The 27,966-nt window shown below is 34.4% G+C and overlaps 1 protein-coding gene across 3 annotated transcripts in view; it reads right to left on the bottom strand.

Moving 5' to 3' along the window:
- Positions 1-27,966, bottom strand: part of LOC145291913 (beta-1,4-galactosyltransferase 3-like) — a 367,549-nt gene that overhangs the window by 168,456 nt on the left and 171,127 nt on the right. For all 3 annotated transcript variants that reach the window (XM_080137751.1, XM_080137752.1, XM_080137750.1), the window contains exon 3: positions 180-402. In XM_080137751.1, the coding sequence (XP_079993877.1) occupies positions 180-402 (223 nt within the window). The remainder of the gene's footprint in view (positions 1-179; positions 403-27,966) is intronic.

The raw sequence follows: 27,966 nt of genomic DNA, 5'->3' as shown, positions 1-27,966 counted from the left end.
TGCTTTTTTGACCCCTTCTAAAGGTCACATTTTTAATTCCCTTCGTTTTTTTAAAACCGAATCAATAATTTTATGGAATTCCCCCCCCCCAAAAAAAATGAAGGACTTTAACAAATATTCAATAAATAAAAATAAAAAAATAATTTAAAAAATGTACGTGAAAAATGAAATTGACTCACCTAAATCATTTAGATGAATCTGACACTTTCCCGTGTCCGAAGTTCGCAACCATTGGTCATTCTGGATCATGTTTGGCATGCTGATACGACACCTTGGGTTATAATTGGCCACGGAGTAAATAACCAAAGTTACGTAGATTGCAGCCAGCACTTTGAGAAAAATTAGTTTGCATTGCCGCAGAACTACGACCATCCCTTTACGAAGACTACAACTCCGCCAACTCTACAAACACAAAAGAAAAAACAGCGATTGGTTTTTGAAAAAAACAACTTTTTTTATGCTGAAAACGAATATGTCTGCTGAGAACTGAATTGGATTCATTTTAAAAAGAATAACTAAATAGAAGCATCATTACCTTCCTCCTCCTCCTCCTCCTCCTCCTCCTCCTCCTCATCATCATCATCATCATCATCATCATCGTCGTCGTCGTCGTCGTCACTATTATTGTGACCGTCATCATCATCGTCATTTTGGCCATCCTCTTCCTCCTACTCCTCTTTACCATCATCATCGTCGTCATACTCATCATCACGTCATCATCATTTGTTTAACATTCGTTTTACATGTTGGCATGTGTTGGACGGCTTTTAGAAATTAACTTCTAAAGTAACTCTGGTCGGGTCTTTATTTGTCCCTCTTCTTTCTTCTTCTTCTCCTCCTCCTCCTCATCATCATCATCATCATCATCATCATCATCCTCGTCATACTCATCTTCATCGCCGTCCTCGTCGTCATCATCATCATCATTGGTTTTACATCCGTTTTTGATGGCATGTGTTGGACGGCTTTTAGAAATTGACTTTTATAGTAACTCTATTCGGGTCTTTATTTTCCCCCTCTTCTTTCTTCTTCTTCCTCTCCTCCTCATCATCACCATCATCATCGTCATCGTCATCTTCAGCATCATCTTTATCATCATCAACGTTACTATTGTCGTGATCGTCATCATCATCGTCATTATGGCCATCCTCTTCCTCCTCCTCCTTCTCCTCCTCCTCCCCCTCCTCCTCATCATCATCATCGTCATCGTCATCATACTCATTATCATCATTATCATCATCATTGGTTTAACATCTTATAATTGGTTTTACATGCTGGTATATGTTAGGCGGCTTTTAGAAATTGACTTCTAAAGTAACTCTGCCGGCTCTTTATTTGTCCCTCTTTCTCTTACTCCCATATTTTCCTTGGCCTTCTCCTATGAACTGAACCCGATAACATCTACTAACCCAAGAACTCTCATTCATTATTTTAATCTGGCGATACAATATTTTATTGGATCAGTTATGCATAATTCTGCATTAAGTCCGGGGGCGGGGGTCCCAACCTTATTTTGCTTGTGGGCCACTTGAAAGTTATTTGATCATGGATCCCATAGATCTTTTAAAACTAACAATGAATCAAAGAAAATTAATAGAAATATTTTTCCTTTGTGGCACAATGATAAGAGCTTTTCTGGAGAAGCTCTTGAGCTCCCCACATTTTAAATCGTTATACCTGACCTTCCTTGTCCTTTTGAGGAAATAAGTAAGGTTGAAAAAATTACTATAAAAACATGGCGACTTCAGAACGTGTTGTCAATCATAGAAGATTTAGCTGGAGTTGATGTTCATATTATGAACTCGAGGGCGAAAACTGTTTAAATATCAAAAGTAATGAACCCAGTGAACTTGTCATCCGTGGCTTGCGAAATAATCGACAAAAATATCTAAATCTCTTTGGTTTAATATGTGTCTCTCTCTTTTTTCTCTTTCTCTTTCCCTCTCTCTTTCTCCCTCTCTCTCTCTCTCTCTCTCTCTCTCTCTCCCTTGTTTTTCACCACGAGGGAAGATTTGTAATTCATTTAGAACTTGGACTCTGTTCGCGTCAGTCACAAAAAGTTGGGAAGTGTTACGTTCCAGGAACAGCCGAATAATTGCTCAACTATCGAGTTCTTAAAAATGTTTTTTAAATGTTAAAATAAACGTATATGTATAAATAATAGAAAGTCCATTATTTATAATAAGTACTTTTGATATGAAATGCAAAATTCCAAAATTTAACGGTTTAAAGCCAAACAAGTGCAGAAGCTCTTTTAATAAATAAATATATTTATTTATTAAAATTAAATTCAATATTTCGATTCATAACAGAATCTTCATCAGAAAGATACAGGTTGCCATGGCGATGATAATGCTTGTCACATCGAATTTAATTTTAATAAATAAATATTTTTATTTATTGAAAGAAGTTCTGCAATTGTTTGGCTTTAAATCGTTAATTTTTTAATTTTGTATTCCAATATCAACGATGTTTACTATAAATAGATGATTTTCTATTGCTTAACAAATTCGCACTCGACATGCGTCTTCTAATGTATCGGGCATCTAAACTTTATACTTCACCAACATCTGAAGGAAGACGTGCTAACATTAACAACGCCATATCACGTAAAAGAAAAAATGCATTTTCTGATGAAGATTTTGTTGGGAATCGAATTTAATTTCAATAAATAAATACGTTTATTTATTGAAAGATATTCTGCACTTGTTTGGCTTTAAACCGTTAAATTTTTGAATTTTGTGAAACAATACTATTTTTGTAAATAAAAATATATTTTGTTGGATTATTTCATACAGCGTTCAATTCCAGCACCAAGGTCTCAGCTCAGATAGTTTTATCGTCATTAATTTTCATCAGAGAATTAATGACGATAAAAACCTGCCATAAATGACGCCAAGAAACTCCGTCAAGCAGACGTAGCCGACGACATCTCAATTCTCTGATGTGAAAGAAATGCATCTATTGTTTTATCGTGTTTAACATTCATTCAAAAGACGTCTCCACGGCGCAAACAAACCAAATTTCTTGTCTCGGTAAGAGATAGTAAAAAAAAAGCAACAAAAAAAAACAACAACAACAAAAAAATAATATGCGACCGCAGACGAGATTGAACTCACTACACGAGTTTGTAGCGTAATTGAAATCTTGTCCGTAGCTGAATACTTGATGCTTCGCCAGGGCTATCAAGGGTATTTTTTATCGTGACGACATCTATCACGGCTAAAGTGAAGCCCATCTATCCCCGAGAGAAGGATAGACTGCGCCAGTTTTCTAACCTGGTATTTTACCTCGCAGTACATACAACGTCTCGCCGTCAAAAATGGTCACTCATCAGGTACTTACCAGGCTCAACTTTGCTTAACCTCGGTGATCTGGCGAGAACTAGTGTGTCAACGTCATTGTGCCGTATAAAAAGCGATAGTAACACACTATAAGTCTCCTTAAAGCTTTTGTAGACTTTCAGTGATCCATGTGGCCCCGGTTGGGAATCTTTGATCTATTCCACCTATGATATAAATCTCGCCGGTCTGTTGAAATGTATGTATGCATGTATGTATGTATGTATGTATGTATGTATGTATGTATGTATGTATGTATGCCTAAAACTTTCGATAGAGGCGACAGATTTTCACATGATCGGAATCGTTTTGAACCGCGACCCTTCGGACGCCAAATATAAAAAAAAATGGCTAAAAGCATAAATTATTTCACCCTCAACTGGGCACTTTTCTACATGGAGGGGTTGTCTTTTTCGCCAATATTTTCGAAAGTTATCACCTCTTTGCGATTGACTAGCCTTCATTTAAACCTTCGTCACTTCCGGTTTGGCGTTGGACGTCACTTTTTTGTCACTTTGTTTTCCTCCTTCGCGGTACGGGTTAGAGCCTGCCTGCCTACTACCACTTTTTTTTTGCTCAATACACACCTCCAAACGCCCGGGCAACGCCGGGCACCCAGGCTAGTTAAATGTTTGTTTTTACGTTTCTGATTTTTTCAAATGAGGATTGGTTATTAGAATTATCTGGATTCGTCACACTACTATTCTCATCTTGAGTGTCATTTTCACAACGTTTTCACAACGTTTTGGTCGATGTAACCTCCGACTTTCTTCAGGCGTATCTTCTCGAACTCGAGAATTTCATTGTGGGCGAAAAATATAATTGCGAATTACTTAGGACTTTTATCCAGTCATAGCTGACGGGATGAGAGCCTGTAACCCTCGTGAAGTAAATGAAAGGTTCTGTTGAAAATTCTGTCCAAATTTTTGATTTTGTATAGCTGAAGAATGTCGGAGGTTACATCGACCAAAACGTTGTGAAAATGACACTCAAGCTGAGAACAGTCGTCCAAAGAATCCAAATAATACGAAATGTTTCTTCTTTTTTTTTTTAATAACAACACATACTGAAGATGATTTTTATCATCCGAGATTAAAACTTGTAAAGATACCCAGTGTAACATTGCGTGACATTGTATGGAGTGTTCTTCGATTTAGACAGTTTGTTCTTAGTTCATTTCGTAGACAGAATCAGCTAGTCGTCTCTCTGAGATGGCAGGAGTGATGTGACAGCTGCAACAATGGATAAAATAAAAGTAAAACCTCAAACAACATTACTTAGTTTCTGATTTTTTTTTTAAATGGGGAATGATTATTCATTTTATTTGGATTCTTCGGCCTACTGTTCTCATCTTTATTGTTATTTTCACAACGTTTCGGTTGACGTAACCTCCGACCTTCTTCAGGTGTATCTTATCGAACTCAAAAAACTTTCTGTCTAACTCTTTTGAACGGAATCCTTTATTTAATCCACGAGGGTAGCAAGTTACCGTCCCATTAACAATGACTGGATAGAAGTTCTAAGTAACTCTCAATTGTATTGTCACTGAGGATTGAACCTTCAACCTCCAGATGAGTTCAACTTTAATAACTTATGTTTTGCTTCGATTTTTTATTCTCTTAAAGCACTGATGCATTACACTCCAGTTTCTTATAACGGCAGTGGGGTCAGGGTATGAGAAATGAAGACTTAGCTTCAAAAAAGGTGATACAACCCAATCAGGTCTTTTCTCTCTTCCTCGTACGTGTCACTTCATACTTCTGCCCATGATGCAACTTCCTGTACACGTAGCTGTAGTTCTACTCTTAATTTCTAACTTACATGGACAATTTACATGATTCATGTTAGCAACACACTCTGTTATTCCTTCTCAGTTATGAAGATTATGATCATGCCGAATTAATTTTAACTTACATAAATTATTTTCATATTTTTTGTATTATTATTATTGTTCTATTTTTATTTTTATTTTATTTAAAGTTTTTTATAAGTTTGCTTTTTTTTAAAACTTATTTTACCATTCTACGAATCCAGTTTTTAAGTTCTATTAGTTATTGCTTATGTTAGAGTGTTTTAGTTAGTGATATGCTTTAGATACGAAACTTAATTCTTTTTTTGTTTACACTTTTCGAAGTTTTTTTTTAGTTGATAGTTGAATTTAAATTAATTGCATAAGTTTTGTTAGCTTCGTCACTAGTTGTAATAGAATATTTTACTGTGTATATGTGTTTAAATTATAATTTCATATCTCATCTTTATTTTATGTGTGCTTATTTTTAAAATTTTGATTAATGAGAGTTAAATTATTCTTTCTTACTATTTTTATTTTCTTGGCAGACAAAGAGAAGTAATTATTGTAAACTATGTATCTGTGTTTTTTTTTCTTTACTGATTCATGATTACCTAATTATTAGTATGGTTAATCGTTACGTTTTGTCATTGACTGATGAGTATTAATTCTTGTTGCATTTAATTCAATAGTTGTAAATTCTGGTAGAAATGATATTCAAACTGGTACCGATCCAACATTCGTCAAATATACTTATTCTGAGTACTTGGTACTTGTTTTACAAATTTATTGTTTCTTAAGTTTTCTCCTAAGATATTCAGTTATTTTTATGTTCTCGTGGTAATTCGATTTGCGATTAAAAACTACAAGTATTCCAGTTAGTTTTAATTTATATTAATTGATCATACCAGTTATTTTTAATTTATATTAATTGATCATACCAGTTATTTTTAATTTATATTAATTGATCATACCAGTTATTTTTAATTTATATAAATTGATCATACCAATTATTTTTAATTTATATTAATTCATAATACCAATTATTTTTAATTTATATTAATTCATAATACCAATTATTTTTAATTTATATTAATTGATCATACCAGTTATTTTTAATTTATCTTAATTGATCATACCAGTTATTTTTAATTTATATTAATTGATCATACCAATTATTTTTAATTTATATTAATTCATAATACCAATTATTTTTAATTTATATTAATTGATCATACCAGTTATTTTTAATTTATCTTAATTGATCATACCAGTTATTTTTAATTTATATTAATTGATCATACCAATTATTTTTAATTTATATTAATTCATGATACCAATTATTTTTAATTTATATTAATTGATCATACCAGTTATTTTTAATTTATATTAATTGATCATACCAATTGTTTTTAATTTATATTAATTCATCATACCAACTATTAATTATTTCACGACTTACACTGTACATCTGAAGCCATAGTTTCCTTGGATAAATTTTACCTAAAATTCAATATGTACTACATATTTATGATTTTCCGATTACGCCGAAAGTATGCCAAATTTTCCGAGACGCCGAAAGTATGCCAAAGCCTCACGCTAAGGAATACCAACTTCGACTACAAACGTTTATTAAGTCAGGCAACTTGCTAGGTTATTATTTGAATAGTAGTCAAGACCACTCGGCTTCCTTAAACGAATTTATCCCTTTCGTGGAACATATCAATAACAAATTGAGAAAAATACGATTTTGTTTATTAAAGAAATTTCATCTAAAAAGGGAGATTGTTCTAGTAGCGTTATTAATATCTGTAATGATAGTTTTGCAAAAAGTTACAGGTCTGTCATTCAAAACAGTGTCCCTCACGCTCTTAAAAACATAATGAATAGTTTTCACGCACCCTTTAAAACCCATTGAAAGGTGTTAATTACTGTCGTGATAGTTACTCCGTTGCGGTACTGCTTTTCAAAACCTGTAATGAAAATTATAATTAACTGAATTCCCATCAATTCAATCCTAGACATTCATATTCATTTCAGTATTATAAAGGTTAATCAATAGGAGATGCCCGTATGCTCTCTAATCAAATATCCATAATGAATGCCCCTTCATTATCACAAGCGATTGGTGCACCTGCAACTAATGAATTGTCTCGTGTTGCGCTATCAGATTCTCGTCAGTTTTTCATATTTATCTTTTTTTTTCTAAAAAAACATTTGTTTATTATTTTCTTTTTTGCCATTGTTTTACATATTTGCAAAATTTTATTTTCTTCAGATCTACAAATTCCCAAATCCTTACTAATAAAAAATAATAACTTAACTAACCTGGATGGTAACGTTCAACGCTGCCAAAACTAAGCTCGTTTCCTTAATTATAAGAACCCCCTTCTCAGGTACATGCTATTATAAAAAACCTAGACACCTCAAAAGCATGTCGACCAGATCTCATCCCGGCTGTGCTATTAAAAAAATGCTCTGCCGAGGTTGCTCCAGTTCTCTCCAAACTTTACAATAAATGCCTTAACGAATCTTGCTTTCCGTACTGCTGGAAAACCGCCTCTGTGGTACCAGTCTTCAAGAATTCTGGTGAAAGAACTGACCCACTAAATTATCGCCCCATTAGCCTCCTCCCGCTTTTCGCCAAAATATTTGAGTCCTTAGTTAATCAAACCCTAGTCCAGCACCTAACAGCTGCTAAACTCCTGACTGACAAACAATATGGATTCAGGCAAGCCCGTTCAACAGCAGATATCTTAACTGTAGTTTCTGAACGTATATACCGTTCATTGGACAAAACAGGGGAGGGTAGAGCGGTAGCCCTTGATATATCTAAGGCTTTTGACAGGGTATGGCACGATGGTCTTCTAAGGAAAATTAGATCATATGGAATCACTGGAAGAATTCATAATGTAATTAAATCCTTCATAAGTAATAGAAAAATCAAAGTTGTCCTCGACGGTCGTACATCTAAACAATATGACATAAATGCGGGAGTACCTCAGGGGTTTATCCTTGGACCTCTATTATTCCTGATATTCATAAATGACCTCCCTGATAAAATTGTTTCGGAGATGGGTATATTTGCCGATGACACCACTCTCTATAACAGATATGAAGGGAAAACAAATGAACACATATCCAAGGAAATGGCAGAAACACTAGAGGATGACCTCCAATCAGTAGTGGAATGGGGACAAAAATGGATGGTCACATTCAATGCTGCTAAGACTAAGCTTGTTTCCTTCAATAACTACAAGAACTTTCTCTACCATCAATAGCAATGGCCAAGAACACATTGCCTGAAAGTACTTCTTTTAAACTCCTCGGCCTAACGTTTACAGGGAATATGAACTGGAATAGATAAATTGAGAGCATTGCCAAGGCTGGTGCAAGGAAGGTTGGCTACCTCTACCGTGCTAGAAAACTACTTACGCCTGACAGTATCCTATACCTCTATAAGGCCACCATTCACCCATGTATGGAGTACTGTTGTCACATCTGGGCTGGTGCATCTGCTTCTTGTCTCTCGCTCCTAGACAGGGTTCAAAAGAGAGTCGCCAACCTGATAGGTCCTGAACTGTCATCTAGGCTTCAGCCTCTGTCCCAATCGACGAGATGTTGCATCCCTCTGCCTGTTCTACAAATACTTTAATGCTGGATGCTCTGACGAACTGCAAATACTTGTACCTCCCCGACGTAACTACCCCCGACAAACCCGACAAGCTACCAAGTTTCATCCCTTTACAGTAGAGATCCCTAGGTGCAAGAAAGCCTTTTACTCCAATAGTTTACTCTCCAGAACTGCGGGTCTTTGGAACTCCCTTCCGGGATTCTGCTTTCCCAACTGCACTAATATGCAGAAGTTCAAGTGTAATGTTAACAAACATCTTTCTACTCATCTCCCTTCATAATGACCCCGCTAATTAAGTCCCTGATAGTAGCCCCCTGCTTCAAAGTGGCACTGTGCCTTGTTTGGGGTGAAAAAAAAAACCTTCTCAGCCACTAATAGCTATGGCTAAAGATACATTACCTGGGTTCAAAAGAGAAAGGCCAATCTGATAGGTCCTGAACTGTCATCTAAGCTTCAGCCTCTGTCCCATCGACGAAATGATATATCCTTCTGCCTGCTTTACAAGTATTTTAATGGTAGATGCTCGGACGAACTACAAGCCCTTGTACGTCCTCGACGTAAATACCTCCGAACTAACAAGCAGCAAAGTTCCACCCCTACACACTAGAGATCCCTAGATGTAAGATAGTCTTCCACGCTAGTAGTTTCTTCCCCAGAACTGTTAGACTTGAAATTCCCGTGCGGGTTCCTGCTTCCCCAACTGTACTGACATGCAGAAGTTTAAGTGTAACATGAACATACATCTTGCTTCTCAACTCCCTAGATACTATCCCTGCAACTTATGCTCCTGATAGTAGCTTCCTACATTAAAGTGGCAATGTGCCTTGTTTGGGGTGAAAATTTTCTTTTACAAAAAGAAACAAACTTGCTTAACTATAATAACGTTACGAATGCAGGATTTATTTCTTACACTTTGTTGTGATGTCAACCGTATGGACAACAATGAACTCTTTCACTTACTATAAAAACCGGGAGAATATGTCTGTCGACGTTATGTACAAGCTATAAACACTTAGCAGTCCGACTGACGTATAACCACTTCCCTATATTTGTTCTATTTGCTTTTCTTTGCATATGTTTCGTTTGTTTGTATGAAAATTTCTTACAATATGTTTATATTCTTTACAATATATATATATATATATATATATATATATATATATTGAAATATATATTAATATATATTAATATATATTTATATATATATATATATATATATTAGCTTTACTTAATACTGATCACATTAATTCATAATGAATATTATATTTAACTTATTTTCTAACATATTTAGCATTATATATATGTGTGTAATATATATATATTAATATATATACATTAATATATATATATATATATATTAATATATATATATTAATATATATATAATATTTTTTGTTAAATATAATTATCCACTGACACATGTTTCACCGTCTACGACTCATTAGAGTGGCTGAATCTGTGTGGTTAAAGGGAAAATTATTCCCAACTTGCATTTAGGTAAAAATGCACTTTCTTAAATAATTGAATTCATTCAGAACGTATCGCAAAAACAAAAACAAACAACATCTTAATATATATATATATATATATATATATATATATATATATATATATATATATATATATATATATATATAATTATAAAACTCAAATGATCTTGTAACGATGTATGTAACCCACTTTCCGGTTTACGACATCCGGTTGCTCATGCGCGCATGACCTACGCACTGAAATATTAACGTTATTATTTCGAAATTATTATTTAACATGGGGAGAGTGGGGTTTAAAATAAGTTAAACGTAATACAGAAATGAACTATGTAAAAAAAAAAGCAGACAGTATTAACAATTGTTTATTTGGATAATTTAAGCGTGAAAAAAAGGACAATTGGGACGCTGAAATATTAACGTTATTATTTCGAAATTATTATTTAACATGGGAAGAGTGGGGTTTAACATAACAGAAATTAAGAATGTAAAAAAAGCAGATATATCAAAATTTAAATTGAACTATGATAAGTATTATGGCATCTGTTCAGTGCACATTTACCTATAAGTATGGTCAACCACTTATAATTCAGTAACTGTAATTTTTTTTTCCAAAATAATCTATTATAATAAACAGAACGACTCATAGAAATCTATCTATATTCTTTTTTTCATTTTAATATACTTTCATAGAAATGTTTCTGTTATATCAAAAAAAAACTATTTTATTTACGTCACAAGTGTCACGCTCATACATGAATTCCATAGCTAATATAACATACTGACCCAACGGGTCACGGGTAGTCTAGTATATATATATATATATATATATATATATATATATATATATATATATATATATATATATTAGATTTGCCTAATATTCATCACATTAATTCACAATGAATATTATATTTAACTTATTTTCTAACATATTTAGCTAAAGAATTAGGAGCTTTATCAGATCCGAAATTTTATTTAATTTAGAAAAAACACTAATGGTTTCTGCATCTTTCCTTAAAAGTATTGTAGTGGACCCGACATAAGTTTTAGTATTATTTCCATTGGTTCCGTTACATTTGTATACAGCATTAGAATTTAAACAGTTTCCACTTCATGGACAATTATTCTTATTTCTACAATTACAGGGGATTTTTTTCAGTTACTTTAATATTATTAATAGGTCCATGGCCATCATTTAATCGGAATGCACATTGCGTTTTAATGTTATATGCTATTATAGATGTAGCTAGAGTTTTAGAATTAGAAAAAGATACTTTGATATTATTGTTATTAAAGAACTTACCCAATTTACTATCTCTAGAATAATTCTTGTCCATGATACTGTAAAATTGTTTTGTTTTGGATATCCAAGAGAATATTTTCACTGTATGGCAAGATAAACTATATGATGGATATTCTACTATATTTTCTTCTTTTTCTTCTTCTTAAATAATTATTAGGTCAGGGTTAAGGTTTCGGATGAAGCAGATTTCATTTTTTTCCATCATATTTTCCCTTTTGGCAATGGTTTCAACCATTTGTTCGATTAAAAATTCCATAATATGCGTAAACGTTTACTTTCTTAAGTGGTCTTATGATTTTGACCAGGACTATATATATATATATATATATATATATATATATATATATATATATATATATATATATATATATATATATATAAGGGGGAGTTAAAAGAAAAAGAATAAGATCGATTCTTTAAGAGGAGACTTATCCGAATAATGCAAAGCTCAACAAATTGTTTTGGTATTTATATGAAAATCAATAATAAGAAAATGATAATGAATATATATATATATATATATATATATATATATATATATATATATATATATATATATATATATATATATATATATATATATATATATATGCTGAACGTCTATGTGTGTGTCTGGTCACGAATAGGCTCCTATATGGTTGACTATTATAGAAAACTGATCACATATAATGATAGAAGATGTATCGAGACACAGGAATGGGTATGTTTGATCTGGCATAATGATAATTCATTAAAATTAGGGGGTCTGCGTACGCGCCTGGTCCACAAAATATGGAAATAAAAAAATTAAAAAAAACGTTTACAAGTGTTTTTGATATAGATGTACATAATAATACTTTGATAAGTGTGTTTTAACTTAAATAAGGATGGTATAATAAAATTGTGGGGTCTGCGTTTGCGCCTGGCCTCCATAGAATGGAAATAGGTACAAACTTTAATAAAGACTTTTCATATCTATCTTCGTAATATATACTTTCATAATTATGTTTCAGTTTGAAGAAATATGGTATAATAAAATTATGGGGTGTTCGTTCGCGCCTGACCTCCATATAATGGAAACATGTCACAAAGTTTAACAAGGTTTTTAAATATAGATCCACAGAATATTGTGATAAGGGTTTCCGTGTTAACAGGTATGGTATAATAAATTATGGGGTTTATCTATTTTATTTTTACTTTCATCATATTTTGCTTTGGTTTTGATACCCCCAAATTCGAAGCTATCTCTTTACAACCCTTCCTTTTCATAATCTATCATACTTTCATAAATCAGAGTCCATTTTCTGTAGGCTGTTTTTGTACCCAGTCAACGACGGGTACTTTTGCTAGTACACACACACACACACACGCACGCACACACGCATACACACACACATATATATATTCATTTATTCAATATATATTCATTTATTCAATAAGGATGATACATCAATTAGAGGTGTAGGGAAAGTAAGCACTCTTTATACCATGGTATTTCGAAGCCTAATGCTTCTCATTAGAATAGAGAAGATACTACGTAACTCCCACTCCCAAACAGTCTCAATATTTCATCTCTCGTTGCAAAATTATTTTGCTCTAACTGTAACTATCGTTAGACGTTGCATTCCTATTATGTTATCTAGCATCTTCTATCCTATTCTGATGAGAAGCATTAGGCTTCAAAATATCACGGCACAAAGAATTTTTACTTACCCTACACCCCTAATTGATATATCACCTTTATTGATTAAATGGATAAATCTCTCTCTATATATTAGTATATCTTTTTATATCGTTATTTTCTTACTTTATTGAGACTCTTTCTCTCTCTCTTTCTCGCTCTCTGTCTGCCTGTCTCTCTCTCTCTCTATATATATATATATATATATATATATATATATATGCTGCATATTTTCCTCTCTAACTCTGCAACATCTTTGCAATGAAAGTGATCAAAGCAACTAAGAAAAATAGAAAGAAACGCTTGATTAAAATTTAGACAGTAAACTGAAATTTGATGCGTTTTTTATTGACAAAAAGACGCTTTAACAAATTCAACAAATTCGGAAATTATTTATGACTCGAATAGATATAGAACAGTTTAGTTAGCAGGGTTAGTTGGCAAGGAGAATCCCAGGAAAACATATAAGGACGTATTTGAGGGAACGAGGGATAAATAGATCTCACCAGAGATAGGTTAGTCTGGAAGTCAATTTCTAAAAGCCATCCAATTACGAATGTAAAACGGACGTTAAACCGATGATGCCGATTATTAGAAGAAGGAGGAGGAGAAGAGAATGAGAAGGAGAGGAGGAGGTTGCTTGGTTCCATTTATAGTACGTAGTCGAAAATTATATGTGTGATTTACCTAAATTTAGCATGCACTCTGAAACCATGGGTAAAATAAAAAAGGGAAAGAAAAAGAGACAATCCAAGTAAAACGGGATCAACAACAATTGCTAAAAGGCTTTTCGAATTATAAGATAATCAACTTTAATGTGTTCGAAAGGGAAGAGGAGGTCAAAAAGTCAAATCAAATAAATTCAAGTGTAATAGGATTACGCGCGTGCGCAAAAACGAGAGATGTGAACATGAAAGCGACGGAAAGACAATGGCAGCCATTTTGAATTTCGCTTGATTTGATTGAATTTAATATCACCGAAGTGAGTGAAGTAGATTGTGACAAAGAAACCCTCACCCCCTATTCGTAAAATACTAACCCGACAGCGAACATTGGAATTTGAAACTTCTACTAGGATACTTTAAAATCGACGCAATGTCGCATTCCTGAACTCTTTTGCAATTAGAGAAGAACGCCGGGATAGGGCATTAAAAATTAGTAAGAAAATACAGTACAGTATATAATACACATGTATATAAATAAATAACGTTAAAAATAACACCCTAACGCGAGGCAACTACCATAATCAGGAGCCGAAAAAACATCGTATTCCACATCGTAACTAGGGAAGAACCGTATCCTAGGGTTATCGTATCCGGGGTTCTACTGTACTTTAATGGAATATGCTCTGATGGATTCATAGAACTTGTGCCCCCCCCCTTGACATACATGTTCCCAACCCGGCAAGCAGCAAAACCCCACCCACTTACTGTTGAGGTCCCTAAATGCCGGAAGGCCTTCTACTCTCGAACTTTTTTTTTTTACACAGTGATCACCACTTATCAAGGCCCGGAAGCCACTCAGGGATAAGGGTTATTGCAAGTACATTACGTTAGTGTGGGGATTTGATGAAGTGTTTACTTAAGGGGGCGGTTCATTAGGAATTTGTTAACATTGGACTTGAACACATCCATGTTGTAGTCCGGTGGGAAGCAGGCAGACGGAACAGAGTTCCACAGGCGTGCAGTTCTAAGAAAGAAGCTTTGTTCATGGAATCCACGTTTTGATTTAGGCACAGATAAAGAGTGGGGGAAATTTTTCACAGTGGATTCGGCTAGACGGGTGTTTTTCGTGAAAGATGGCGAGGGGGAACCAGAGATTGGAGTTCAGACGAGCACCTGCCATGGAAATAACGATAAAACAAGGATAGGCTCGCAACGTCTCTTATGTGGGAGAGAGGTTGCAAGGTAGAGAAAAGGGCATCCCCCACTAAGCCACGGAGTCTATTTTGTACTCTGTCAAGGCAGGATAGGCTGTTTTTTGCAGCTCCTGCCCAGATATGGCAACAGTATTCCATCCTTGGACGTACTTGGCTTTTATATAGATAGAGAATTGCATCAGTAGTGAGATATCTTCTGGAGCGGTAAAAGGATCCCACCATCTTTCCAGCGACCTTGGCAACAGACTTGATGTATGTGTTCCATTTCAGATCAGGAGTAAAGGTCAAACCCAGAAGCTTGTCAAAACACGGGGCCTCACCCAGACGAGGGCCATCCATCACAATTGATGCCAGATGGGGATCAAAGCGTAGCCTTAGGAATTCCCTTTCTGTTTCCTGATTCTCTGATTGTACTAACCTGCAGAAGTTTAAATCTAATGTGAGCATATATTTTGTTGCTCAACTCCCCACATAGTGCCCTGTTAGACACGATCCCAAATAGTAGTCTCTTACGTTCCAAATTGCAATATGCATTGTTTGGGGGTGAACATGAGTAAAATAAAAAGCAGTTCTGTGAGAAGTGTTGTCAATCGATTTTTTTTTACAAAGGAGTCACCACTTATCAAGGCCCAGAGGCCACTCGAGGATAAGGGTTAATGAGTGTACGGTAGTAAATGGGACAATATCGTATTAATTGTTAGTAGCGGAAATTTGGTAAATTGGATTACCTAAGGGATTTCCTAATCAAGATCTTGTTTACGTTCGACTTGAAGACGACCATATTGTAGTCAGCTGGAAAATAGGGAAGAGAGAGGCGTGTAATTCTAAGAAATAAGCTTTGCTTGTGGAATCTACGTTTAGGTCTAGACACAGATTAAAGAATAGGGAAAATTATTGATAGTGGTTTCAAACAGACGAGTGTTTTACTTGAAAGTTAGGCAAGGGGGGCATAGAATACCGATCGAAAGTGGGTTTATATTGACTAGAATAGCAAGTGATTCAAACGAACACTAAAAAGCAAATGGTTCGCGTTCCTCGTCACTTCCTAAGATGAATTTTCACAGAAACGTGTTAAAGTATTTTCAACCAATGAAAATGCTTTCAAACACCCAAAAATAACAAGTCTATGTCAATATAAGCCGACGTAAAATAAGAAACTCCTATCAGAACAGTAACCAAATGAGATTTTCTCCAAATGATGACACCTGCCGACCACATCTGGAACAGGACTCCAAGAAGGTACGCCGAACAACCTCTCCTCCATGCCTTTGGCTAGAGGGAGGCACGTCACAAAAGAATCTTCAATGATTCATATACAAGCCTTCTTCATCTTGCGCATACGCTAGCAAATGTCAAGTGAACAGAAACGAATTGCTACACATAGCTATACAGGCAAGAACACGGTAAACCAACGCACACACATACATAATGCCACGCTGCCAAATCCTCGCATATTTATATTACTTACATACGCATGCATGAACATTTTGACATGTAACTACTAGTGATGGGATGATTTCAATTTTCCCGATTCCGACACAATTACTGATTCCGATTCGTTATAAATAGTTAACTATAAGAGTTGTTATTTCCCCCCCGATAACCGTAAAAACACATTACACGTTAAATGTGCAGATATTTTCCTAAGCATAAAAATACACTTGTTGAAGATGATCTATAGATTTTAGTTTTACTGGTAGTTTAAAATCAATAAATATTATTTATTGATTATTTTATCATTACTACCAGTAGTATAAGAGTTTGTTTTACGCACAATCAAATAAAAAAGACGATTAAAAGAATCGCGTTGGTATCGGAAAATAGGCACAATTATTTTCGATTCCGATACCTTCCGATACCCTTAAAGGTCCCGATTTTTTACGATTTCGATTTCAATTAATTGTCCCAACACTAGTTACTTCTAATCCAACTTTCTTTACCAAAACACGAATTTGCATAAATGAGCATTTACTGATTAAAAATAACTTTCATCTTATAAAATAGAAATTCAAGGCTATTTGGCAGTTTTACTTATTGTACGCTTCTGTTATGAAGACCAAAAAGTCGAACAATGCGATGATTGAATGAAAATCGTTATCATGCGTAAAAGTTCCGACTTGTTTCTTTTTATGTAATACTAGCAGGGGTGCCCGGCGTTGCTCGGGTGTTTGGAGGTGTATGCTGTGCAAAAAAAAGCAACAAAACAAAAAAAAAATGGTTAATTTTTTAAAACTTTGACCCCTATTATGACCCCTTAAATTTTATTGTTTCGGGCTCAAATCACTTTATTAAGTTAGATCCAGGTTCAAGGAACCTATATCTAAAATTTCAAGTGTCTAGACCCAAAATTGTCGGAGGAGTTTGGTAGAGTTCGTAAAGGTCAAATCGTTGAAATTTGACCCCTTAACAGCCAAATTTCTGGCTGACACCCGTCACATCGATTTTCCCAAATCTCAGTACCCGGTATTTCAAATTTCGAGTCTATAGACTAAAAATTGACAGAGTTATTGCGTAGGGAAATGTACACAGACAGACAGACACACAGACACACAGACAGACAGACAGACAGACACGTTCACTTTTATAGATATAATAGATTTACGTTTACTTTGTTATATATTGAAAAGAAAGGCATTCCAGTATATTTCTCGAGGCATGTCATTGTTGCATTGCTTCCACTATTTTTATGTTATTTATATTTTAAAAATAAATCATTCAAACACGGTAGTGTTTGAATATATAGTTAAGTTTACTCATTTAGAACTGCTTTAAATCTTCACCGCACACTCATTTGGCGACCAAATTTCAAACAATTTTTACAGTTCATAGATCACCTTCTCGGCTATATTGTGAAAAAAATTTACAATTATCCTTCAGTAAAAAAAACTTATAATAAAATTACTGTGTTCAAAAATTCTCAGAAAGTAAGGAACATAGCGACGGTATTTTTTTTTTATTATTGGCTGTTGGTTACCATAGCAACCAAATTTGTTATGCTACCTCAAATCAGCTGGGAACAGCAGAAATGATGACGTAACAGGATATTAAAAAAACTGTCGCTAATAATTCACAGGTAACAACTGAAACAGAGAGAGAAATTTTATTTCAAAGCAAAGCCTGGAAAAATCATGGATTACATAGAAAAATACGAGCATGAAAACTTATTTGGTTAAGATTAAATATAAATAGTAAAAGGACTAATTGTTTGAACTGGAAAAGAAAAAGACAACATATTCTATTAAAAAAATATAAAAAAATTTACAACTTAAAATATTTCAGTATTAATTAAGAATCGATTATATAATGTAAAATTGAATTTTTTAAAAATTCTTAATGCTGCAATATTTTAAGTTATAAATTTTTTACTAGAATATCTTATCTTTTTCTTTTCCTGTTTTTAACACATAGTTCTTTACTTTTCCATGTTTAAATCTTACTTATATTATATTAATAATATATTAATAAGAATTTTTTGTCATGTTTGTATATTATGGCAGGCGATTTTTGATGGGATTACACTATTTAAATAATATAGTTTCCATTTTCTTTAATATCGATTACAGTTCTTCAAGTACACCAGTTTTGATATATGGGGCTAAGGTTTATATTTGTACCTTGTTTGGTGGTGGCTTGTACAGAAAATATATTTTGTTTAAATTTCGGGAATAGAAGGGCGTTTTCAGAATATAGAAACAAAGTTCACCTTTATTGTTCCTTTAGCATCGCCTCTCTTCAAAACGTTATTGTTTACTCGACTGTTGTCGGCAAGCTAAAAGTTTGGATCAAAACTGATAAATCGGCTAGCTAAAAGTTTGGATCAAAATTGATAAAATCCGGTTCCTTCGTAATTAACTGTGCCGTTGGCCACAATTGACAAGAAAGTTGTTACTGTTTGTTGAAGTGTCAACCGTACATGAAAAGAAAAATGTGTGCTCGCTGACGGAACTCTCCACATTTTTAATGGAGTCCCCTTTGAATTTTTTTTATCTACATTGGAAACTCTTGCGATTGGGTCGCCAACAATTATAGCAACCAATTTTCGTAATTTTCTTTGGTGAAAAATTGTTTTTTGTGAAAGTTGCGATTTTATTCGAGGTAAAGTATAATTCAATTTTGGTGTTTTTAATAGGGAATTTTTAAATTTCATGATATTTGTAAAATATTTTCTGTGATCAGTTTCTCAGTTTCCTCGTATCTCCTAAGTGCTACCTTAAATTGACTAAAAGTCATGGTTTTTTCTTTCTGAATTATCACGGTGGTAAATGACTTAAAATCACTCGGCAACCCTTTTAAGGACCATGAAGATTAACAAACTGTCGATAGACATTTTAAATGAATTTGCTGCTGTTTCAGCCCTCATAATATTATCTAAAATCATGGAGATGAAAGATTTTCAGTGGGCAGCTGTTCTGTACAGGTATCATATTATGGGGCTCTAAAAAAGGGTATGTTGTGTAATGTGTATGTGAATATCATGACGTACACGTTGAATAGTTGGGTTTATATTTTATCTGAATATTTATGTACGTGTAAATTCGTGTATATATATATATATATATATATATATATATATATATATATACATATATATATATATATATATACGTCGTATCATTTAGTTGATCGTCTAGTGTGTATATTTTAACATTTATGCAACAGTTCTAACAGGAAACGATTGACGTGGACGTATCGAAACAGTTGTAGACAAACAGTTCTTTTTAACAGATGTAAATAACACAACACATACCTGAATTATTTACGAACATTTATTTTCATGATCCGGACGGCATTTTCAGAGATTACACGTTTTTACATCTTGGCTGCATGAAATGACGCCGATCCCTGCGTCATGGAGACGTGCGTTTTCTCTGATGTCCAGCTAACGACTCCTAGAATCTCCCCAAATCTACATACATCACGTTTCTCATTACGTCTCATCATTACGTGTCTCAGACCAACAGCTGATGTCCCCAATCTAATTATTTGTTTATGCAAACCAGAATCATGTTTACATCTATTTTATATTTTCACATTCCTTTGCGATATTTTATATTATATGTCAATCATTTTTTCCCAATTTAATTGTTTATTCTTCTAATCATAATAATTGATCCAGCGATCCGCCGTCGCTCGAATCAATTAATAATAATAATAATAATAATAATAATAATAATAATAATAATAATAATAATAATAATAATAATAATAATTTTGCCCCTTGTCCCTGCTTGCCACAGTTAACACAAATACTACGCTATGACCACAGCCCAAAAGGGTTACAACATTACATAGGTTATGGACTTTATAATTTTGCAATTAAAGAACAAAAAGATCCTTCTCGTGTTGACACCAAAAATTATGCGCTGGAATGCTAAGAGATTTAATATTTATGGAGCAATTCTGGTTTCTGATTGGTTGATAGCAGAACGTGAATTAATTTGATTCGTCAGTTCCTAGCAACGACGTTTATAAATAGAATCTTCCAACTTTCAGGGAGCATACTCCCATTAAATATGCTGGGGATGAGTCTCCTTGCGGCTTCAATTGTTTGGAGATTGGGTAGAAAAGTACCAGTCAAGATCCGTTCTTGACACTCAGACCAACAGGTGCGGGGCCAGGAACCGGCCCAGTACCTGTCGGACTGAAGTACGACGCCTGGGTATCACCCAGGAGGTTCACCCTCTAAGGCTTTGCAACCCAGCTTTCGGGTGGAGTAAGTTCATTGCTTGCTGCCATAGGCGCCCTGATCGGGAAATGCTGAGAGGGATGCTCAGGCAATGTTTGTCGAGGCAAAATTCCCCCTCCTTTAGGGGAGCTTGCCTACCTCCCACTTTTCGACCTCGTGTCACACAATACTCTGGTGGGGAGCATTCAAATATTCACCCTCATTAAACATGGTTGGGATGAGTCTCCTTGCTGCTTCGGTTGCTTGGAGACTAGGTAGAAAAGTACCAGTGAGGAATCTGTTCGTGACAATCAGCCCGACAGGTGCGCAATCAGGAACTGGCCCAATACCTGTCAGACTGAGGTATGCCGCCTGGGTATCACCCAGGAGGTCCACTTTCTTATGCCTTGTTACCCAGCTTTCAGGTGAAGTAAGTTTATCGTTTGCTGCCTGAGGTGCCCCGACAGGGGAATATCGACGGAAATGCTCAGGCAATTTTTGCTCGGAAAGAGTGCCCTTACTTTAGGGGAGATTGCTTGATACCACACTTTCCAGACTTGTATCTCATAATGCTGAAGTGGGCAACATTTAAATATCTATACATATTATATATAAAAAAAAAATATTACAACAAATATTATTTTTTTTAATTGTTAACATCTACAATGCTTTATTTTTATAGAAAAAAAAACAAAAATTCATGTGTTTTTATAGTACTTAAAACATTTTGTTTTCAAAAAAATATTACATTTTCACTAAAAAATAATGGGTTCATTATATCCTGTGATTGTCAATTAATAAATACTGAAAATGTCATTAAAATTGGTTGATTTCCATGAATTTTTCTGATTTTTAAATAAAAAGAAAAGTCAAAATGTTTATGCATTTTAGATCGGTCATTCATTTTGCACGTACCTAGAATTTCTTTTACGCCGTCGATTAAAAAAATAAATTTTCGGCAATACCATCCACTGGATTCGCATTTATTATATAATTTATATTTGAATTATTCATATTTTGGTCTCCCGACAAAAAAAGGCTAAACCTATAAATTCACCCTTGTCCGTTCGTTCGTTCGTCTGTCCGCACTTTTCTCAATAACTACGCCTTGGAATTTTTTGAAATTTTACACAAACATTAAACATGATATGAGAAAAAAAAAGTAACTGAACGGATTTTCCGGGAAAACTCCGGTTGCCTCCCTAGGGGTGCCTTTCAGGTTAAAATGGCTAAAATTGACACTTTTGTACTTATTTTAAAAAATTAGTTCCTTGGATTTTTATAAAACTTTCTGAAAAGTTGTAACTAACTGATTTCTATATAATTTTGTTAGTCTATACTTCGCGATAACTCTTGGGTGTGGCCCAGGGGCTCTTTTAGGGCTAATAAAAACACTCCATTTTTTGGACTATTTTATCATATTTGTCCAAAGTTTTTGAGTATGTCTATTTAGCAGTTTTGCATGGTGCTGACCTCAAATTTAAATATGTTAAGGCCTTGGGGACTTTTGGGGCTAAAGGGGAGAGGAGAGAAATGATGGACTTAGTCATTTTTTTTTTTTTGCATGATGCAGAACTCAAATTTACATATGTTTAGGCTTAAAACTGCACCGTTTGTCCATTTTCACCAGGATTTGACGTCCCCTTTTGGGTCTTAATGGGGGAGAGTGTGCTAAAATTAGTTATTTTTTATGCCTCGTTCACTGTGCACTCACGGGGGACTATGCTTGCTTTATTTGTTGATTTTGGAACTTTAAGTTATCTTGGAGCTGTTAAGTTACCTATTAATTTCTGTGAAAATATCCATGTATTTCTAACTATTAAACATTTGCTTTATTAATTATCAAACACGTCAAAAAAATTTTTTTTAATTACATAACCGACAATAAACATACTTTATAAAAGTAAATAAATATTTAAAAGATTTTTTAATATATTCTTATATTTCAATACTGAAAAGAAACAAGTCGGAACTTTTACGTATGGCGACGATTTTAATTCAATCACGGCGTTGTTCGACTTTTCGGTCTTCATAACATGTTTTTGTTACTATTAAACATCTCCTTCATTAATTGTCAAACATAAAAAATCTTTAAAAATTACATAACAGTAAATAAACAAATTTCATTTCATAAAAGTAAATAAAAATATTTAAAAGATATATGTATATTTTGATATTTCAATACTCAAAAAAAAAAAAAAAAAAAAAAAACCAAGTCAGAACTTTTACGCATGGGAACAATTTTCATTCAATCACTGCTTTGTTCGACTTTTCGGTCTTCATAACAGAAGAGGTAAACTGTCAAATAACAAACATGAATTAATTGAATTGAAAATGGTTAAAATGCATAAAGTAAAGACTTTATTAATACCTGAGTGAAAGTTTCACGATGAATTCAAAGAAAAACAGGTTTTATTTGATGATTTTATTTTTCTTAGAGACTACCTGGTCATGCCTGACGGTAGGAGAGCAGGTTACAGGTGTAGATTAAATACAGAATTCCGTTCCAAATTCCTGGATTCGTCATAAAGATTCCTGAGTTCGAGAAAATCCATCTGAAGAAGATTTAAGGTTTCAACGCGCGAAACGTCATGAGAACAACATTCTAGATTAGAACAATAGTTTAAATAATTCAAATACAAGTTATCAATACTCATCTAGAAGATTTCGAAACAGTTTTCATCTATAGAAATAAAACACTAGATGTATGCGTGTGTCTGTGTGTGTGTGTGTGTAAATATTTAACCGATAAACTCCTCCACTACTGGTCACATAACACTGAAATTAACAGGAAATAGTAATCATACAACCAAGGATAGTTTATAACGAGTAAGATCTTTGCTTGGATGGATGAATAACGCATATAGATATGTATCGGTAAGCTGAAATGCAAGATGTTATTTCAACTTGCCGACATATTTTACTTCTTTCTGCGCATGCCCAAATGCAATTCATTTCTTCAAGTCGTTTAAAATTAAATCGTTCTTACCTATCTCTCGATAGCTACATAGGTATGAGATGCAATTGGAATGCTAAATGTTTTAGTTTCGATTCTAGCTGATGGTACCCAATTCATTTTTAAAAAAAACTTTTGAAGTCTCTATATTAGGTACAATATAATCAATAGATAATTGGGTCTGTAATAGTAAATACGAAATTTGCATAAATTAAAATATATTTAAGCGCATTTTACGACCTAGCAAAGCTGGATGCCCCGCTAATTTTGAATAGAAAGTTTCATTTATCATCTTGACCTTTTGGCTGGGATCAAAGTGTAGTATCTGTTCTCTGTCCTTGTGGAAAGGTAAGTAAATATAAACGGGCCATTTATTATCCATTTTTGTCTTAGGAAAACTTCAGCCTCAATACTTTTCAACTTGGCTGAAAGCTTAACTCTCGTTTCCATTATTTTTACCTTCAGTCTTCACATTACATGAGAGACAAAAGAGGAAGAATTGCTGTTTTCTGAGTCTATTCTATTCATATAACATTTATCATTGGCTAGTTTTTTTATTTTTTATTTTGATGTGATATTTTCTTTTATCTCCTTACATCAAGTTGTTTCATGCCTTGTCCGCCGCGATTTCCATAAAAAATCTGTTTGACACAAAAAAGAAAAAAGTTCTTTGATGTTGTGGTAGAAGACGAGTTCTTGCTGTGAATATGTCGCATCGAGGAAGAGAAGAAAATATTTTGCGGTTATGAACAAAAAGAAATATAGACTTAAGATAAAAATACCATTTTCCAGTTGCCAAATTGAATCAATGCTATATCTAACAGACCGAATGTAGGTGCTATAAATTTCTTTTTCATAGAATTGTCAACTCTTAAGATTCTTTAAATTAGAAAAGACAAAATCAATTGAAGTTGTAAAATTGATTTATACAACTTTTGATGGATAGCACTTCCATAATTCCAACGAATTTGTCACGAAAACGTTCCAATATTAAAATTAAACATTTTTTGCATAAATAACTTGTCATTGGCCATTAAATATATTTGGAACTCGCTAACAGCATCAAGACAAATTGCCAAGGATGACATTCATATATAAATTGTCAGATTGATTCCTTATTCTCGTGCGATTCTCGTTTATTTAGAGTCAATCAACTATGAAGGATATGCAAACGTTTCTTGTGAAAACTGACAGAATTAAATCAAAGTTTCCTGAAAGACTTTTTTTTTGTTCAGAATTTTAAGAAAAGGAACGAGAAGTTAACTCTACAGGGTGGAACGATAAAGATGTCGCCCTAAAGAAAACACCATTTTATATGGAACTGTATCGAGGCGGTGATTGAGGCTAAAGGCGGCCACATTGAATAAAATAAAGGTATCTTTTAATGAAAAAATCAATTCAGGTAATTTGATTATGTAGTAGAGCTGACATCTATTCAATGTAGCCGCCTTTAGCCTCAATCACCGCCTCGATACAGTTCCATAACTGGGAGCATGCCTTTTCCACAAGCAAGTGCGGGAGCTCGGCAGATGGCGGTGATCAGTCTGGCTTTGGTGGTGTGGAGGTCATGTTAGTGATGTTCTCGACGAATGACCAAACAAAGTAGTCCAGCAGGATTAGGTCAGGGGAGGAGAAGGGCTAGCGAGGGAAGGGTACAAAGTTGCAGAACTCCTTCTGAAGCCAAGCTTGGATCTCTTTAGACTTGTGGGCCAGCGCCGAGTCCTGCTACCACACCTAAGGTCTGCCAGCGACTACCTAATTGCACTAGGGGACCACTGCACTCTTCAGCACATCCAGGTACACTTTGGGATTGACTTTCAAACCGAATTCAAATATGTGAGGTGGCATGATGTGGCCCTCATTTGAAATCACACCAAAGACCATAACCGTGACTGGAAACTTTGTTTTCGTCACACTGTTATTCGTGGCAATCTAGCGATGCATTTTGAGAGTGTGGGCAATGGTCCTATTGTCATAACTTGAATCGGTATAGAGCATGAGTTGTATAGTGGCACATCTCTGATCTCACTCTCTGAAGATTGTGTTACTTTCAGACATGATAGAAGACCCCTATCGCTCTTGATATTTGCACACAACTGGCCAACTCGTAGCTGGTCTGCGACAAAAAGAAAACCGGTTTTCATCAAACGGAAATGGAATAATGCTGTTTTTGCTATGGCGACAATTTTACCATTCAACACTGTAAAAGGAGCTTTGTGTGTCTGTGTGTCTGTGAATTCGTTCGCTATGGACTCGAAAACAGATGAGTCGATTTTTATCAAATTTAACACGAATGTACTAATTGTGCCTGGCAGTGTTCTTAGATAGGTTATGTGTCGAAATGTCTTAATTGAAATAGTTCGGTGTAAGAAGGAACAGGCGATTTTGACCAAAATAAACATCTTACACAGTTTAACATCGCAAGAGCATTTGAGAAGTTTTATTACCACATAAGCCGAAAAGTGCAACATCTAAAATCAACAGTAAGTTCTTTGATATGACAGAGGCACGTTCGAAATGAATGCTTGTTTAAAGCACGAGTTCACAATGATACTTGATTTTTTTTTTTCATTTTAAACTTAAATTCAAGCGATTATCATCGCACAGCCAGTAATGCCAGGCATATAAAATCAAAAGTAGGTTCTTTAATATGGCAGGAGCGCGTTCGAAATAAATGTTTCTGTTTAGAGCAGAACTGAATCATGATAATTGACTTTTGCATTTTAAACTTTAATTCAAACCATTATATTAGGTTGGTGCAAAAACAATATCGTTTTCTCACATATGTTAATTTATATAAGATTTCTGTATTAATTCATTGATATATATATATATATATATATATATATATATATATATATATATATATATATATATATATATATATATATATATATATAGCAATGTTTTCCCTCTATTGAATCGTGTTATTCGTTAACGTTCTCAATCTCTTCATTCATTTTTTTTTTGCAGGCCTTTCGACAGCATGGACAAAATTCGAATCTGCACGATTTCCAGTTCAGACTAGGCCGAAAAGTTGTCGAGACAGCTCGTGATATCAATGATGCATTTAACCCAGGAACCACTAACGAACGTGTGGTACAACAGTGGTTCAAGAAATTTTGCAATGGTGACGAGAGCCTCGAAGATGAAGACGGTCGCAGCCAACCGACTGCAGTTGATAACACCCATTTGAAAGCCTTAATTGAAGTTTATCCTCGCAAAACCACACGAGAAGTTGCTGTTGAACTCGAGGTCTACTACTCAACAGTCGTTCGCCATTTAAAGCAAATACGGAAGTTAAAGAAAGTTGGATAAATGGGTGCCGCATGAATTGAACGATAATCCTCCCGCCAAAAAAATTGTTGCTTTAAGGTGTCTTCTACGCTCCTTCTGCGCAACAAAAACGACCTATTTCTCAAGCGGATTGTGACGTGTGATGAGAAGTAGATCCTCTACGACAACGGCACAGTGGTTGGATGCCAGAGGAACTCTGCAACACTTTCCGAAACCGAAATTGCACCAAAAAAGGTTATGGTGACTGTTTGGTGGTCTGCGGCCGGTCTCACCATTACAGCTTCTTGAATCGGGTGAAATGATTACGGCGAAGAAATACTGCCAATAAATTGACGAAATGCACCAGAAGCTTCAATGTATTTGCCTCATATGCCATATTCACCGGACCTCTCGTCCACCGATTATCCATTTTTTAAGCATCTCGACAACTTCCTGTGCAAAAAAACATGCTTCAAAAGACGAGATGATGCCGAATCAACTTTAAATGACTTCATCGCTTCCAGAACTCCGGATTTCTATTCTAATGGGATAAATAAACTTGTATCTCGTTGGCAAAAAAATGGATCGATTCTAATGGTTCTTATTTCGATTAATAAAGTTTATTATGAAAGGAGGTATGATCTTTTGAAGTTGAGGACAAAAAACGACATTATTTTTGCGTCAACCTAATATATAAAAATAAATTTTATAAAATCAACGGTAGGTTCTCTACAGTGCAATGCAGGCTACAATATATTGTGAACTGCAAGAGGCGTGTGAAGCTTAAGCCAGGTAACTCGTTACGGTCCTCAATTCGAGCAGGCAACCAATTGATTTGATTGAAAAATGATTTCATTGATTTCGATGACAATAAAAATATGGGAGTATAAAACATTCGTTGATCACCATTCAATCCGGGGCAACGTCGGGTCACCCTGATAGTTTCAAACAAGTTGGCAAAAACTGTGTTCAG

This window comes from Euprymna scolopes, chromosome 13, assembly GCF_053919585.1.
Source record: "Euprymna scolopes isolate OS-2025 chromosome 13, ASM5391958v1, whole genome shotgun sequence".
Taxonomy (NCBI): Eukaryota; Metazoa; Mollusca; class Cephalopoda; order Sepiida; family Sepiolidae; genus Euprymna; species Euprymna scolopes.
This window is presented reverse-complemented; position numbering and strand designations above follow the sequence as displayed.